Raw genomic sequence first — 17219 nt, 5'->3', positions numbered from 1 at the left:
AAAGGGCGCGCGGAGCCCCCCCGCCCCGCCATGCTGGGTGTGGCGGAAGCGGTTGTGCTTCCCCGGCACCTCTCGGGCACACGGGGCACCTCAGAAGCACAGACAGCTCCTGTCATGTAGCAGAAATGAAGCTCCTGTAACCGTCATGGCGACGAGGCCGTGCGGTCTCCTGTCCCGGCGGTGGCGCTGCCGCGGCGCTGCCGCCACTCCCATGATGGCTCGGCCGCGGCGGAAGCGGAAGTGCGGCCGGCGGAGGGCGGTGCTCAGCCGGAGCCATGGCGGCCGTGCTGCAGCAGCTCCTGGAGCGGGCCGAGCTCGCCAAGCTGCCCCGCGCCGTGCAGGGCAAGTTGGAGCGCTTCCTGGGCGACCAGCAGGGCGAGATCGACGGGCTGCGGGCCCGCCATGAGCGCTTCAAGGTGGACAGCGGTGAGCGCGGGCGGCGGGCCCGGGAGCGGCCGCGGTCGCTGTGCTGAGGGAGGCAGCGCGGGCAGAGCGCAGAACGCGGTGCTGTCTTCCAGAGGCTCTCGGGGGGCACCCTGAGGGCTGTGAGGCCGGGAGGGGGCTGGGAACGGGCCTACAGTGGCACCTGAGCGGTGTTTGTCTCGATTTGTCTCCTGGTGTACACATATATATGGGGTTTTTTTTTTCTTTTGCTGGTGGTTGGTTTTTTTTCCCTCTCGCTAAGGGATGTTCAGGGTTAAAACCACGATTGAAGTGGGCTTAAAGAAGAGTTTTTCACCAGGTTTTTAACGACCATTGATACGCACCGGTCTGATGAGGAGTGGCTGAGGGAGCTGGAAAGGGGCTCAGACTGGAGAAAAGGAGGCTCAGGGGGAACCCTGTGGCTCTGCACAGCTCCTGACAGGAGGGGACAGCCGGGGTGGATCGGGCTCTGCTCCCAGGGACAGGGACAGGAGCAGAGGGAATGGCCTCCAGTTGCATCAGAAATGGTTTAGGTTTGATATTGGGAAAAAATCCTTCACTGAAGGGGCTGTCCAGCCCTTGCACAGCTGCCCAGGGCAGGGGTGGAGTCTCCATCCATCGAGGCATTTTAAAGCTGTGTGGATGCAGCATTTGGGGACATGGGCCAGTGGTGGCCTTGGCAGTGCTGGGCCATGGTTGGACTCTGATCTTAGGTGTCTCTTCCAACCCAAACAGTTCTGTGCTTCAGTCTGCTTTGGTCCTCATTGTGGAGGAGAAATACAGCTTTGTACACCCAGCTGTCAAACAGCCTTAGGTTTATACTTTGCTGTTCAATCCCATTCTGTAAAGTGGCCCTGATGGAATCAATAGTTTTATATTGATTTGGAGATGACTTGATCACAGAACAGTAACACCAGCAGAGAGCAGGAGACAAGAGTGTGAGGTTGTGAATATGAGTTAATTTTTAGAGGATGTAGCATACTTCTGATACCTCATACTTCTCATACTTCTTTACTTCCGCCTTTCAGTTTTTCAGTCTCTCTCGTGGTAGAAATCTTGGTAAATATTTTACTGAAGTGTGGGATAAATTAAGGTAACCCACAGATTTTAGCAAGTTACTCTCTTCCACACCCATTCTTTTTGTGTGTAGCAGGAGGAGCAGCATTATTTGAAATTGTAGTGTATGAGAGGAAGAAAATAAACAGGCATCCCTCAGTGCTTCTTTAGAAGCCCATCCTGCCCAAGAGTGGGGTTACTTCTACTTTTACTGAGTATTTTACACTGAAGCTCCATGACACAGTTACTGTTTTAGATCACAAAAATTTAGATTCTTTTTTTTTTTTTTGCTGCTAAGGGAATAGAGCCCAGGAATTCAGTTTAAGAAGTCTTCATTAAAAGTTTCCCCAGATCAAATCCCTTGATACCTGGGTATATGTGGATTTTATTGTGTATGTGTAGAAATACCCCAGAAATAAAAGAAGTTTTAAGCTGATGAGCCCACACTGCATTGGGCTGTTACAACAACTCTGGTTACATAAAAAATGTTAAAGAACTATTCAGATTAATCAGACTCTTATTTGATGGACAATTTCACAGAATCATGGAATGATTTGGGTTGGAAGGGACCTTAAAGCTCATCTCATTCCAACCCCTGCCATCAGCAGGGACACTTTCCACTAGAGCAGGCTGAAACATAGCACTTGTCATGCTAGCAAAGTGTTTTAAACAGCGTTCATTCAATGTGGAAATGCTGGTTTTTGCCTCGAAAAATGTTGCGGGGTTTGTTTTTTTTTTCCCTTCCTTTAAATTCTGTTACAGTCTTAGTATTTTTGTATATTCTTTTTAGAATGCTCCTTGGTAAAGGTGAAAAAGAAAAAAATGTTTGTGATGTGAAACTGAGGTGACTTTGTTATTTTGCAGAGCAACAGTACTTTGAAGTGGAAAAGCGACTGGCTCAGAGCCAGGAAAGACTTGTAAATGAGACCCAGGAATGTCAAACTCTGCGGGAGGAGCTTAAAAAGCTTCGTAAGTGTAACTGTGTAACATCCTTGGGCGTCCAATAAGTGTTGGACAGGACATTCACCCTCCAGCCCAGTGCTGTGGGCACTGCTTCAGGGTTTACACGGGAGCTGCAAACCTCCCATCTGCTGCATTTGGAGAGATGTGATTTGGTGGTGTGTTCAAGTCAGCCTTTTTTAATGGAATCTTTTGTTCTCATGGCAGAAGAGCCCCTTGCTGGGTAGTAGCAGTGCAGTGAGCTGTGTAAGGATCCTCACAAAAGCTGCTTCTGCTCTAAGCATTGCCTTAGTCTGCCTCAGTACCCCTGGTCCATCCAGGGCAGGGTCTGGCATTTTTCTCTTTTGCTAAAAATATTTGTCTGGGAAATTGTGACTCTGCATTTGGAGGGTGAGTTCTGTCACACCCTAGTGGAGATCCCTCACTGCTGTTCCTTCCCCCCTTCAGATGAACAGCTGAAGGTGCTCAATGAGAAGAACAAGGAGCTCGAGGCTGCCCAGGACCGGAATGCGGCCGTGCAGGTACTGCTGGGCCTGGCTCGGGGGCTGACATCCTGGGGCTCCCTGGCCCTTTGCAGCACAGAATGCACTCAGTTCCCAGTGGGGAGTGTCAGGATCAGCACCAGTAGGAGCTCAGGGAGATGTTTACATGTCCATGGGCCGTGCGTGCAGGAAAATTGCAGGAAGTTTTAAAGTAAAAGGTGGCAGTTTAGTAAACTGAATGACAGGTGAGCAGGTGCTTTTGTTTCAGTTTGGATGGATTGTTCCATTCTTGCTGAAACCTGTTGTGAAGTGACTTTAACCCAAACCCCCAAAATTCAGAGGTATAAACAAGAGTTCTGTTTTTCCCCATCCTTTCCCACACTCTGGCACAGTTTTTCTTGTGTTTTGCCCAAAAGTCACAGGGCTGCAGGATGAGTAACTTGAGCTAACTGATCCAGCAGAACAGTAATTTTGAAGCAGGAAGCTAAAACAAGTTTATTAGATTGATTTTTTTCCACAATGAGAGATGGATCTGATTGTTTTCCCAGAGGAGCTTACCTGGGCCTGAGGTGCTTTGTAGTGGTACCTTGAGGGCAGAGACAGTAGCCTGTAAATGATCCAGGATTGTTGGCTTTGTTTTGATTTTTATATTGGTGCATGTAAATTGTATTGTCTTCCTTGTTTACTCTCTTACCCCTTTTATTTAACCAAAGCTGTTTCAGTAAATTCTTGACTATTACAGCTGTCTTTCCAAGAATTTGAAATTGAAATGCAGTTTGAACAGCTCCATTGTGATTTCCATGCCCACTCTAAGCCTCTTATCCCAGTGTTCTGTTGGCTGGGGTAACTCACTGAGGTTTAGCTCACTGCTCTGTGGTTCTGAGTGTAAGCAGAGGCTATAAACAGTTCCAGAGAGCTGATCACATTTCTTCATTGCCCTTCTGCAATCTTTTTCAGAGCCAGTTAATTCGAGAGAAGGAAGAACTGGAAGCTGAGAAGAGAGACTTGGTCCGAACCACTGAAAGGCGATCTCAGGAAGTTGAACATTTAAATGGTACAGCCAGGAGCACAGTCCATAAATACCAGGAAATAACACAGTCATTGCACAAAGACACCACTTGGGTGCTTGTTTTTCTCCATTTAAAAATGTGCCTTATACAATATCTTAGTGCCCAACATACAATTACATACAAAGTATCTTGCCTGTTGTCATTCTTTACAATTTAGTAATTAAAGCTGTTACACAGCAGGTTTTTCTAACACTGATTTCCCTCCTCCAGAGGATGTTAAACGTTTAAATGAAAAGCTCACAGAGGCCAACACAGAAAAGGCAAAACTTCAGCTGAAGTTGGATGAGCTTCAAACATCAGATGTCTCCATGAAGGTGAGTAGGGCTTTATAAGCACAGTGTGTGTTCTGCATTGTTTGTGTGTGATGTAATCACCATTTTGTTATGATTCCTGGGAAAGTAGGTCAAGTGAGTGCCTGTTATTTATAGCAAATTCTTTTATTATAAAATTGGTGGCTGTGACTGCAAGTGAGATCTGTAATCCTGGAAGACAGGGGGTATCAGGCTGGGCAGCCATGTCCAGGCCTTCTTGGTGGCAGTGGAGGGAAGGACTGCTTGGAAGGACTTCAGCTCCATGAAGGGAGGTAGAAAGGAGAAAAATAATGAGCTGTGAACCTGTACCATTACTCTATGGGCAGAATAAACTCCATCAAGAGAGGAGGAAAGGACAAAAACCTCAATATCATAAATAATTTCCTCTAAAAGGCTGCTAATCTTGTTCTTGTTCCCAACTAATGTAAACTTGGAGGAAACTAGCTCAAATGGCAGGAATTTCTCGTTGTTTGATAGTTGTAATAACGAGCACTGCCTGTATTTACCAAATTACAGTACATTTTTGCTGTTCCTTGTCTAATCAGAGTAGTTTAATTGGCTGCTTTATTTTCTGTGAAACCACTACAGTCACACTGCAATTCTCTTTTCAGTACCGGGAGAAAAGGCTGGAGCAAGAGAAGGAGCTGCTGCAGAACCAGAACACATGGCTGAATGCTGAGCTGAAAGCCAAAACAGATGAACTGCTCCATACTGCCAGGGAGAAAGGCAATGAAATCCTGGAGCTCAAATGCAGTCTGGAGAACAAAAAGGAGGAGGTAATGTAGTTACTGAGTTGTCATTTCTTAGAAATTATACTACCTGATTAACTGTTAAACAAAGCCAATACTTTAATGACTGTATTTGAGTGGCCCTGTATGCTCTTTCAGCAACTTTTATGTTTGTTTTTATTTTTAACTTAAAAACAATGAGACAACTATTTTCCAAAATAACTGGACAAGGAGCTAAAAACCTTATATAGTGTCCTTATTTCTTCTCTGAATAGGCTTCCAGAATGGAGGAGCAGGTGAATAGCTTGAAACAGTCCAATGAAAACCTCCAAAAGCATGTTGAAGAACTTTTGAATAAACTGAAAGAGGTAAGACAGCTTGAAATAGGTTAAATGGCATTGTTGTTGCTCCTACAAATCAAACAATAAAATTAGTGAAATAGAAATAGTGGAATGCTCCCCAGCCCTGTCTCCTCTTTTAATTGCCAGGCAAAAGAGCAGCAGACAAGCATGGAAGAGAGATTCCACAATGAACTGAATGCCCACATGAAATTATCCAACTTGTATAAGGTGAGTTTGTTAATTCCATTATAACTGTAGTAGGGTCTGAATCTTACATAATTCAGGCCAATTTGGAGGTTTTTTCCCCACAAAATTTGAATGTGGAAAGGCTAACTTCCATTGCAGGACTTTGTGAAGCATGCAAAACATTGTTTTCTTTGCTGCTGTCTTAGTCAGCATTTAGACTCTTACATTGTTTGGAATATCTTGGAGAATAAGCAACTGGGGTTGAAATAGTAATTTTATGCCAACTATTTTGAGGCTTCATGTTGTAAAAATGTGGTTATCTCTTAGGACCTCTTGGAAGGAAAAGGTTATTTGGAAAGTATGACTATGGAAAAGATTTTTCTGAGGTAGAAGTTCATTTCTGAACGCTGCAAGTATTGGTGACTGGGTAGGACCCAGCTGAATGTCCTGTACCATGTCAAAAACACACCATCTGAACAAATAATATTTGTTCTGTTTGCTCAAAGGGTGAAAAATACCCTGTAACCTTCTTACTAAGTCAGCTGAAATGTCCAACTGCTTGCTCTTTGTTTTGCACAGGTTACTGAGCTCTGCTTTGTGAGCTGTCTTGCACAAACACCAAATAAACATTGTACAGCTTTGCACTTGGGAGATCTCAAGCTGGAACCAAAGAAACATAAATTGTTACTTAATGAGTCCCTAAAAATACCATTTTTTCAGACTGTTTGAAATAGAGTACTGAAAATTCCCAGTTTTCTTTCTTCTTCAGTCAGAAGAAGGAAAGAGCCAGCAGCAGCTATAAACAGCTAAAGGCCATAGATTGTATTGGGAATTGCCACATCAAATCACTGTCTGATGCTTCTTCCTCTCAAGCAGTTTCTATCAAAGTGAGACAACCCACATGGAAAGGATTAGGGGAATCTTTCAGCATTTTTTGCAGAAAACTGTGTGCATGATTTGTGGTCAGTTTAGGCTTTCTTTTAAACATGGGGTGCTGTTGCTGTGTACTAAAGGTGAGCTAAAATGCTTTCTTCAGAGCGCTGCTGATGACTCAGAGGCAAAGAGCAATGAGCTGACAGGAGCAGTGGAAGAGCTGCACAAGCTCCTGAAGGAAGCAGGTGAAGGTAAGCTGGCAAAGGGAGGAGAGCAGTTGGGCTCCTTGGAGTACCCTGATGCTCTGAAAAATGGAGTTTTTGTGTTCCTGAAATGAATTTCATTGGGCTTTGGGGGTGATGGAAATATCAGTCCCTTTGTAACAAAAACTGTACTTAACTAGTTTAATTTACTGATGGCTAGGGAACTATTTTCAAATACACCTGGAATTTTACTATGGATTTTGATAATTTTGCAAGATATGTCTTCACTTTAGCTTTTTAGTTTAGATTCCTTTTGATATTTTTGCCCTTTTCTAAGCAAAGGTGATAGGCAGTGGTTCATGCTTGTCTCACACTGCTGAATTGTCTTATCAGCATGAACTTCTGCAGATCATATAAAGTAAAATTTAAGGTACACAGCTCAGTTCTGATACTTTTAAAATAAAAATCAATCACAACACATAACCTGCTTGTCTGATTGAATTTTAGCTAATAAAGCAGCCCAGGAGCATTTGGCTGAGGTGGAGGAGTCAAAAGCCACCATGGAAAAGGAGCTGAGAGAGAAGATCAGTAAGCTGGAGAAGGAGCTGGAGAACGCCAATGATTTACTGTCGGCTACGAAGCGCAAAGGTGGGATGAGCTGAAATACACCTGAAATACAGAAACCCTTGGGCTTTTATGATCTTTTAAGGATATTGTGCTGAATTTCTCTAAGAACCAGCTGCATTAATCTAATGTCATCTTTGATAATTTTTAATTATTCATTTTAGAAGCTTTTTCATATATATAAATGTGCTTCCCTCAGCAGAAAGTGCGTTTGTCATAGTTTTTTGAAGTTCTTTTATTAATCTGTTATCTTTTCAAAGAAAATGGAGGGGAAACTTTTCTTAAAGGCTGAATAAGACTGCTGCTTTTAGTGATTTTTCTGGAGAGGGAATTGGAGATAGTAAACTAGTCTTATTTTCCTCTTAAAGAAAAAAAGGCAACAGCGAACAAACCTCTTGTCCTTAAATTTCTGTTTAACATTAAATTTTGCTCAGTATTCACTGTTTTAGCTCTTTTTTGTTGTTTGCTACATATGCATAGTTTCTAAAGGATAGAGAGCAGGAAGGAACAGAGGCATGGAGTACATCTGCTCTATCCCTATGTTAATTTAATGAAAATAAACCAGTGATCTGCTACTCCAAGCCTCTGACAGCGTGATAAAAACCCTGACGTTAAGCCTTGCTCCAGCTATTTCAACTGCTCATGATCTGAAATTATTTAAATGTTAGGAGTCCTAATAGAAACAGCTTTTCAGCAATTCAAATAAAGCCAGTCAGATATGATATTGAAGAGTATTCCTGGTGGAGATTATTGCAGCTTTTGAATGGTAATTGTGGGGTTGTGTCTCCAGGAGCCATCCTGTCTGAGGAGGAGCTGGCAGCCATGTCTCCCACTGCTGCAGCAGTGGCCAAAGTGGTCAAGCCTGGAATGAAGTTAACTGAGGTGAGTGAGCACAACCTCTCCAGCAGCAAAGCCCTTTGATGCCATCAGTGGCACTGTGAGAACAGAAAGGGTCAGCCTTGGGGCACTCTTTGGGTTTGGGGTCATGCCTGATGAAGGCAAGGAAGTCTTACTTGAGGCAGATTTCTCTTGATAAGTTAATGAGATGTTTTTCAGTGTGCCTTACATGTTGAATCAAATGTAGATCAAATCAGATCATGTAGATCAAATTCAGAAATAGGTGGGTTTTGTTAATATAAACTTACTTTCTATATGCATTTTTGGCAGGAGCAGCCTTTTTTTGCTTACTTACATAATCTTTTAATCTGTACTCCTGTGCTTGCAAACAATTAACATAACAATAGCTCATACAGGTTCTAGAGGGTTTTAACACTTCTGTTTATGCTATTTGTGTTGTTATTATTTGTTACTGATTGTTTTGTCCAGCCATTAAATTCCTTTATGCTGTGTTACTGGTTTTGATATTTCTGTTGTCTTAAATTTGCTTTAAACTTACACCTTTTATGTAGACTTCTTTTATTGCAGACAGTTGCACTATACAGTTTGCCATTTTAAAATTAATATGTGTGACTTCTTTTCTATGATATGAGTCCTATAACCATTTTTTAAAGTCCACCTTGTTTTTCTGAATTAACTAGTTCAGTTGTATAAAATTGCAGTGCCTTAAGGTATGAACTGTATCATTACCAGTGGTTCTTTTTAAAGAGATCTGTACAAGCATATCAAAACCAAAACTTTTTTGTTGCAGCTGTACAATGCCTACGTAGAAACTCAGGATCAGTTGCATATGGAGAAGCTGGAGAATAGGAGAATCAATAAATATTTGGATGAAATAGTGCAGGAAGTAGAAGCCAAAGCCCCAATCTTAAAACGTCAGCGTGAAGAATTTGAGCGTTCCCAAAAAGCTGTTGCAAGTCTGTCTGCAAAGCTTGAGCAAGCTATGAAGGTTGGTATAAAATAAAAGAGCATTATAAGTTTGGAAAACAAATTAATTTAAAAATCTTGAAACCTAATTGCTGTTGTAAGTGTATGAAATGGATCTTTCAGTCAGCTTTTATTATGGGAAAAGATGTGTTGGACTTTCTGGCTTGCAATTTCTGGAACTGTACAAAGTATTTTACAAAACCAATGTATTTTGTAGTTTGTTATAGTGGTGATTTGTCTCTGATTTTCTGGGAGAGTAGATTCACTGTAAACAAAGTTTAGTGTTTATTTGACATAAAATTGGACTTCAGTGCTGCCTTTCCACTGGTTTTAAAGCATGCCCCAGTATATTAAAAAAGAACGTGGCTTTTGATTCCAGAACACCTGGAGTTTAACCTTGGGAGTGTAACTTTAACGAGCAGTTTGGTTCCCCAGGCATGTCTGCACATGCTGTTATCTCTCTGGAAAGGAATGAGTCCAGTTGAGGTGTGATGTTTACTCCTGTTTGTGTGCTTGCAGGAGATCCATCGCCTGCAGGACAATGCCGACCAGGCCAACAAACACGCCTCCTTCTTTGAGAGGGAGAGCCAGAGACTGGAGGTGCGAGTGAAGGATCTCTCCCAGCAGGTACAGGAAACGTTGCTGTGGTTAAATGTGCTGTTTGAAGTTGTGTTTTCATGTGCTGCTGCGTTTCAGATGTGTACTTGGAAGTTGCATTCAGCCACAATAATGGAGACTTTGGTTGTCCTGAGTACCTTAGTGACATTAAAGCTTCTCCTCAGGACAGCTTTCAAAACTGGAATAAGTTTAGCTGGATAGAAGTGGTGCTGCTTTAGGATAATATTGTTAAGCATCGGACATGGAAAATTCATCTGTATAAATTTTTTGTTAGATTGGACTGTCCTGTGATCTGTTCACAGAACTGAACAGTTCATGTACTTTTGATTTGTTGCCTTTTGTCAAGCTATTTTTTCTGTCATATAATTATCTTACAAGGATTTATTGATTATAATTGTTTGTACATTGTAGGGAAAACCCCTTAATTTCCAAGTCCTTTATTCCTAACATGTTTTTCATAGCAAACTTTTGAGTCTGCAGGCCTTACATGAGGACTATTCTCTTTCAGATCTGTGTGCTGTTAATGGAACTGGAAGAAGCCAGAGGCAACCATGTGATCCGTGATGAAGCAGTGAGCTCTGCTGACATCAGCAGCTCTTCTGAAGTGATCACTCAACACCTTGTCTCCTACAGAAATATCCAAGAGCTTCAGCAGCAGAATCAGCGTCTCCTGGTGGCTCTTCGGGAGCTGGGGGAGGCAAGAGAAAAAGAGGAGCAAGAAACAACATCATCTAAGTAGGTCACCCCTTCCTTTTCATTAATTTTGTACTAATTAGTAGCAAGGATTCATTCAAGCATTTTTCATTTTTTTACTTCTGATTGTTATTAATTGTGTGCAGCAGCTAAATAACTCATAAAAGCAAGTTCTAATTAAGCTATCAGGTTTCTATTAAAAATGGCTTTATAGCTTTATATCTTATAATAGGTCCTGTCATCAAAACCTGAAGTAAAAATAACTGTCAATCTTTTAGTGACTGATTTCACACAACAGAGCTGTTTTTTCAAAAAGATAAGTTTTTATTCCTGTTAGCTGAACAAAAACCTGCATGTATGCAAAATCTAAATCACTACTGTAGAGGCCACAGGTGTGAAAGGTTCTTAGCCTGCCTCTGCTCATGCTACTGACATTTTTTAAGTTAGTCACATGCATAGAATTCTGCTGTTCAGGAAATAAACCTGTTTTCTTTTTCATCTGCAAATGGCAGCCCAAAGGCCTGTCTTCTGGAACTTTGCAGGGTTCTGTCATAGGTTCACATAATCATTAAGTTTGGGAAAGATGTCCAGGATCATGTCCAAGCTATGCCCCAGATGTCACCCGCCCAGAGCACTGAGTGCCACATCCAGGCCTTCCTTGGACACCTTCCAGAATGGGGACTCCACCACCTCCCTGGGCAGCCCCTTCCAATGCTTAACAATCCCTTCTGTGACAGAATGATTCTTGATATCCAACTGGAACCTCCCCCGGCTTAGCTTGAGGCTGTTCCCTCTCCTCCTGTCCCTGGGAGCAGAGCCCAATCCCCCCGGCTGTCCCCTCCTGTCAGGAGCTGTGCAGAGCCACAAGGTCCCCCCTGAGCCTCCTTTTCTCCAGGCTGAGCCCCTTTCCAGCTCCCTCAGCCATTCCTGGTGCTCCAGACCCTTCCCCAGCTCCATTCCTTTCCCTGGACACTCTCCAGCCCTTCACTGTCTTTGTAGAAGGAAGGGGCCCAGAGCACCTGGACGTGTCTGTGTGTGATGTTGAAGGCTGTTGTTGTTGTTGTTTCAGGATCTCTGAGCTGCAGAGCCAGCTGGATGAGGCTCTCAGTGAGCTGCAGCAGCTGCGGGAGTCACGGCAGCACCAGCTGCAGCTCGTGGAGTCCATCATCCGCCAGCGGGACATGTTCCGCATCCTGCTCACCCAGACCACGGGGGCCATCATTCCTCTGCAAGGTACCCAGGCTGCAGGGGCTGTATGATCTGCTGTGGCAAGCAGAAGTGTTGCTTTAAAACTCTCTTTACCTTCCTGTAGCTTCAGGTATGTTACCAGAGGACATCTGTCTTACATCTACTCCAAAGCGCCCGAATTTACCTCAGTCCATGGCAACTCCTGCTCCAGTGTCTATGACTGAGTCCATGGAGACTGTGGAGGCCAAGGCTGCTCTTAAGCAGGTACATTTTTCAGTAGACACTGCACAAAGCTGTCCCTATTTATTTTTACTTGCTGTTGGTACTTACTCACTTTTATGTCTGTTCTTTTCTGCAGTTGCAGGAAGTTTTTGAGAACTATAAAAAAGAAAAAGCAGAGAACGACAAGCTTCTGAATGAACAGAATGAAAAGCTTCAGGAGCAGGTCACAGACTTGAGGTCACAAAATGCCAAGATATCCACACAGCTGGAATTTGCCTCCAAACGGTAATTCAGCTACATAATGTCATTGCCTTACCTGTTCTGTGGCTGCTTGATTTTTGCAGCCTAAACAGTTTGCTCACCTAAACATTGATACTGTCTATTCTGTGTAAGAACATAAAGGAAATAGTGCAGGTGGGCTCAAAAGCAGAAGCTGTAGTTGAGTGAGGCACATATGTGCAAACTGAAGTATAAAACCATGAAACCCACAGCAGAGTACGGTTGAGGTGGGCAGTGCACTGTGGCAGACTTGTTTTGCTGTGTTCCCTGGAAGGTACGAGATGCTGCAGGATAACGTGGAAGGCTATCGCCGGGAAATCACCTCCCTGCACGAGAGAACCCAGAAGCTCACAGCAACCACTCAGAAGCAGGAGCAGATCATTAACACCATGACTCAGGACCTGAGGGGAGCTAATGAAAAACTGGCAGTAGCAGAGGTCAGTAACTGTGTGGCACTGCAGGATATTTCAAGGTAGCACGAGGGTTTTCCTTATGTCTCAAGTGAAGAGTGGAGATGTAAGAACATTCCAAGATGTTTCAGTTCGCAGGGAAAACAGAATGTTCAGTTGTTCTGTCCTTACTATTGGCTTAATTTACGCAGATTTTAAAATAATACTGAATTCAGTGGATGGATTTGGGATTGACAAGAAAGTTTTTATAATTTATTGTCTTAAAGGTGAGAGCAGAAAACTTGAAAAAAGAGAAGGATATCCTCAAGATGTCAGATGTGCGCCTGACTCAGCAACGTGACTCTCTGCTGGTTGAACAAAGAGGACAGAACTTGCTGCTCACCAATTTGAGAACAATTCAGGTATATGGTGCTATTCTTATGCCCAGGTCGGGTCTGTCTGTCAGGCTTTTCAATAAATACCCATGAAAATCAAATAAAAGACTCAAAGGATTTGGTCTTGATGTGGATATTTTTGTGGTTACAAATCAACGCAATATAAAATACTTCAGCAACTTGTTTCAGCAAGTTTGGGATTCCTATCCTACATTATGATACTCTGTTATTTACCTGGGCAAAGTCCTGAAAATCCTGAGAAGGATTTTCACAGTCAAATGGAAACAAAACACATGAAACAAAGTGAAAGGATAAAATTTGTAATGGCAATACTAAAAATGTATTTAAGGGTGCACATTTTATCATGTGACTGAATTCTGTTTCTCTGGTAGATCTTTTGGAGGTGTTTGAGTCCATGACATTAGACAGCATGGATAGTAAATATTCTTCTAATAATATTTATTGTATTAACATCATTAATGAAACCTTTCAAAGCTAAGTCGAATGTTGTAAGCACTACTTTTTAGGATTTGCTTTATCTACCTATTATTTCATTATTCTTGAGGGTGGGAGAAGTGTTGTGACAACTTTGTATGAAGTGCTGCAGTAATTCAGAAGAAAATTATTGAGGTATGTTGTAAACAAAATGCATTGGTCTCTTTTTTCAGGGAATACTCGAAAGATCTGAGACAGAAACAAAGCAGAGACTCAATAATCAGATAGAAAAGCTTGAACGTGAGATATCTCAGCTGAAGAAGAAACTGGAAAGTGAGGTGGAACAAAGACATTCCCTTACCAAGAATCAGGAGGTGAGTGTAAATGTGCTGCACTTGTTTGGAGGAAAATAAAGCCCCAGGTGCTTCTGCCAGAGTGCAGTGTGTTCCTCTCCACGCCTGACATGTAGAGCCACACTTGGCCTCTGTGCCATTTGGGAATAATTGCAAACTGAAGAACCCTGTGCTTGCAGGTTCATATCCTGGACCTGAAGAGGCAGCTGGAGACGGAGACCAACCGTCACATCAACACAAAGGAGCTCCTGAAGAACGCCCAGAAGGAAAGTGCCATGCTGAAACAGCAGCTGAACAACACCGAGGCCCAGCTCACATCCCAGTCCTCACAAAGGCCTCCAGGGAAAGGTAAAATCTTCCTATAAAGTTAATTTCTCTTTATGCTAAGCATTGCCATCTGCAGAATGGTAAAATTCACAGTCCATAATAATTAGAATTGGACCAACAGTACACTAAATAATAGATCACTGTGTTACTGCAATTCAGACAGATGATAACCGGCATGATTTGTTAATGTAAAATTTACATCCAAGCAGTCTTGGACAAAGGGGAAAAATAATGCAAAACTTCTTAAAGGATTCCATTTATTATTTGAAGGAGCTTAAATGTATGTATTAGGCTACATAATTTTAAATAGTCAGCAATAGTTTATTTTGGTGAGGGCTTACAGCTTTATTTAGGGAAGCTTTGTGAAAATAATTGTTTGTATCATATTATTATCCAAAAATTACTTCAGTTTTCAAGAGAACAGTGTTTTTAAGACTAAATTAAGCTTCAGTTAATGAATGTGTTCTAACATTGCAGGTCAGCCTAGTACAAATGAAGATGTGGATGATCTTGTAAGTCGTCTGAGACAAGCCGAGGAGCAAGTCAATGACTTGAGAGAGAGGCTCAAGACTAGTTCTAGTAATGTGGAGCAGTACAGGGCCATGGTTCTTAGCCTGGAGGAATCCCTCAATAAGGAAAAACAAGTAAGTGTTAATTACTTAGTTTTATTTACTTTAATTGTGTTTTAGAGCAAGGCTTCATCGCTGTTTGTGATTTTCCCCATTTTCAGTGTTGTTGTTCTAAATTAGATGCTGAGAATACCTATTCTGGCTTTAAATTGTTAACAAAATTTCAGTTTTATATCAGAATAATGTATTTAAATGGATAAAAAATGGATCTCATGATGGATTTTAATGAAGGTGACAGAGGAAGTTCGTACAACAGTTGAAGCTCGTCTGAAGGAGTCTTCAGAATATCAGGCACAGCTGGAAAAGAAGTTGATGGAGTCAGAAAAAGAAAAACAAGAACTGCAGGAGGAGAAGCGTAAAGCTGTGGAGAACATGGAACAGCAGGTATGCCCTGACCCTGCCTGAGAGTCCCCAGGAATGGGCTTTCACAAAGCTTCCTCAGCTTCACTTGGGTTTCACACTATAGCAGCGCCCTGAACCAGGTCTTTCAGAGTGTACTCAGGGTGCCTGAATTTGTGAGAGGTTTCCAAACATGAGCAGTACATTGACAGTGTCACTTCACAGCAGTGATTCTGTGTTTAAAGCTGTCACTCTCTGCCAGCACTTTGAGCTGGAAAACATAAGTAACAGCCTCTGTGAGAGATTTCGGAAGGAAACAAAATGACTGTAACTGGATTTACTGCAGGCCCAACTCTGAAAGTAAAGAATTATATTTTTACTGGGAAAGACCTCTGTATATTAATAAGTCAAAATACAGAAAGTATTTGTCTATTTTAATACTAGTTTTAATCTATAAGTAATAAAATAATCACCGTTATGAATGACTGTGTTCAGTACTCTGCAAATACTTTGCCTTTTAGTCCTAGGTTTGTTCTTACTTTGTGTTTTTTGTTCCCCTGTCACTGCAGCTTTCAGAACTGAAGAAGAGTCTGTCAGCTGTGCAGTCAGAAGTTCAGGAAGCTCTTCAGAGAGCCAGCACAGCTCTGAATAATGAACAACAGGCCAGGAGGGACTGCCAGGAGCAAGTATGTTTGTGGTGTTTGCCTATTTTAGCCAGGGTCAGCAGAATTCCTGTTAGCTTTCAGCTGAGCTCAAAACTAAACTTGTCACTCAGGGACTGCTGGAGGCAGGAAAAGTGCTGGGAGAGCACATTCTCTATTTTGGGAGCAGCTGCTTATTGAATGCAATAGATTTCTGTTTCTAAGGTCTGTTTCATTATGGGAAAAGATTGGCTTGGGAATGTAATTAACTGATTTTAATGAATTGCTGCCTTCATGCCCTGAGGAGGGGGCTGAAAATGCTCCCAACAGGACAATGGGGAAAGTGTTTTTCTAACCCAAAGATAATTGTCATCTTTTACGACGGTGAGGCACTGTGATATTTACCAGCAGATTATAAGATTGTCTTGTTGCCAACTGTTTTTTAAAGGGAATTTACTTTTCTGTAGATGAAAATTCCAGCAGCACTAATTGTTTTCAAGGATATCAAAAAACTTTTGGCTGTTTAATCCAACCCCAAATTTAGTAGATGGGCATTTCCATGTTTCCTGTGTTTAGATAGCAGAGATTTTGGGCAGTGGTTTTCTTCTTGCTTTGTGGTCACTTGGTTTTGTCTCTTTGTACACATCAAACACACAAAGTAAGGGTAGCAGAGTTCATTTATTCTGGTTTTGTGCAGGCAATGATGGCTTCTGAAGCTCAGAACAAATATGAGCGGGAGTTGATGCTTCATGCTGCTGATGTGGAGGCACTACAGGCCATCAAAGAGCAAGTCGCCAAGAACGCAGCCGTGAGGCAGCAGCTGGAGGAGGCTGCTCAGAAAGCAGAGTCTGAGCTCTTGGAATCCAAAGCCTCCTGGGAAGAGAGAGAGAGAATGATTAAGGTATGATGGGCTTTGTTGTTTCAGTGGGTTTTTTTCAGTTAACAGAAATTCAGCCACAGAAATCACACTCAATGAATGATTTCGTTGTAGGATGAAGCTTCAAAACTTGCATCCCGCTGTGAGGATCTGGAGAAACAAAACAGATTATTACATGAGCAGCTGGAGAGCATGAGCAATAAGATGGTGACTTCCATGAAAGAAGCCATCCCAGCTGCAGCCAATGTTTCTCTTAGTGAGGAAGGCAAATCCCAGGAACAAATCTTAGAAATTCTTAGGTAACCTTAGCTTCGGGTTCCTTCTCCTGGGGGTTATAAATTAGATTTGAACTTAATTAATTCTGTGTTACTTTATACTTGAAGGATAATGTTAAAAATGCAAATGCTTTTTTGCTGATGGGAGGTGGTTGTACTAGTTGAGAACATTTTCCTGGTGTGATGTGGTGTTGAACTCCTCCCTGCAGGTTTATCCGTCGGGAGAAGGAGATTGCGGAGACAAGGTTCGAGGTGGCGCAGGTGGAGAGCCTGCGCTACCGCCAGAGAGTGGAGCACCTGGAGAGGGAGCTCCAGGAGCTGCAGGACAGCCTCAATGCTGAGAGGGAGAAGGTGCAGGTATGGCTGGGGGTTAATGCTTGTGAGAGAGTGTGGCAATTCCCAATATCTTGTCATTTTTTTTCCTCCATCTCCTGCTTCCCAATGTCTTGAAGGTACATGTGAAATAATGAATGCCGTG

At 42.5% G+C, this 17219-nt stretch overlaps 1 protein-coding gene across 6 annotated transcripts in view; it reads left to right on the top strand.

Moving 5' to 3' along the window:
* Positions 1-275: 275 nt before the first annotated feature.
* The window catches only part of TPR (translocated promoter region, nuclear basket protein), a gene marked incomplete at its 5' end in the record, with an annotated part of 33090 nt that continues 16146 nt past the window's right edge, over positions 276-17219 (top strand). For all 6 annotated transcript variants that reach the window (XM_084211614.1, XM_084211611.1, XM_084211613.1 and 3 more), the window contains 27 exons: positions 276-426; positions 2344-2448; positions 2887-2960; positions 3879-3975; positions 4202-4305; positions 4914-5078; positions 5306-5398; positions 5519-5599; positions 6594-6681; positions 7141-7281; positions 8048-8139; positions 8906-9103; positions 9601-9708; positions 10208-10434; positions 11462-11625; positions 11705-11844; positions 11939-12087; positions 12356-12518; positions 12758-12892; positions 13534-13674; positions 13833-14001; positions 14458-14624; positions 14841-14993; positions 15518-15634; positions 16287-16490; positions 16581-16765; positions 16951-17098. In XM_084211614.1, the coding sequence (XP_084067740.1) occupies positions 276-426; positions 2344-2448; positions 2887-2960; positions 3879-3975; positions 4202-4305; positions 4914-5078; positions 5306-5398; positions 5519-5599; positions 6594-6681; positions 7141-7281; positions 8048-8139; positions 8906-9103; positions 9601-9708; positions 10208-10434; positions 11462-11625; positions 11705-11844; positions 11939-12087; positions 12356-12518; positions 12758-12892; positions 13534-13674; positions 13833-14001; positions 14458-14624; positions 14841-14993; positions 15518-15634; positions 16287-16490; positions 16581-16765; positions 16951-17098 (3759 nt within the window). The remainder of the gene's footprint in view (positions 427-2343; positions 2449-2886; positions 2961-3878; positions 3976-4201; positions 4306-4913; positions 5079-5305; positions 5399-5518; positions 5600-6593; positions 6682-7140; positions 7282-8047; positions 8140-8905; positions 9104-9600; positions 9709-10207; positions 10435-11461; positions 11626-11704; positions 11845-11938; positions 12088-12355; positions 12519-12757; positions 12893-13533; positions 13675-13832; positions 14002-14457; positions 14625-14840; positions 14994-15517; positions 15635-16286; positions 16491-16580; positions 16766-16950; positions 17099-17219) is intronic.

The sequence above is a fragment of the Fringilla coelebs genome, assembly GCF_963513975.1.
Source record: "Fringilla coelebs genome assembly, chromosome: 9".
Taxonomy (NCBI): Eukaryota; Metazoa; Chordata; class Aves; order Passeriformes; family Fringillidae; genus Fringilla; species Fringilla coelebs.
The sequence above is the reverse complement of the archived record's forward strand: the minus strand, read 5'-3'. Positions and strand labels throughout refer to the sequence as shown.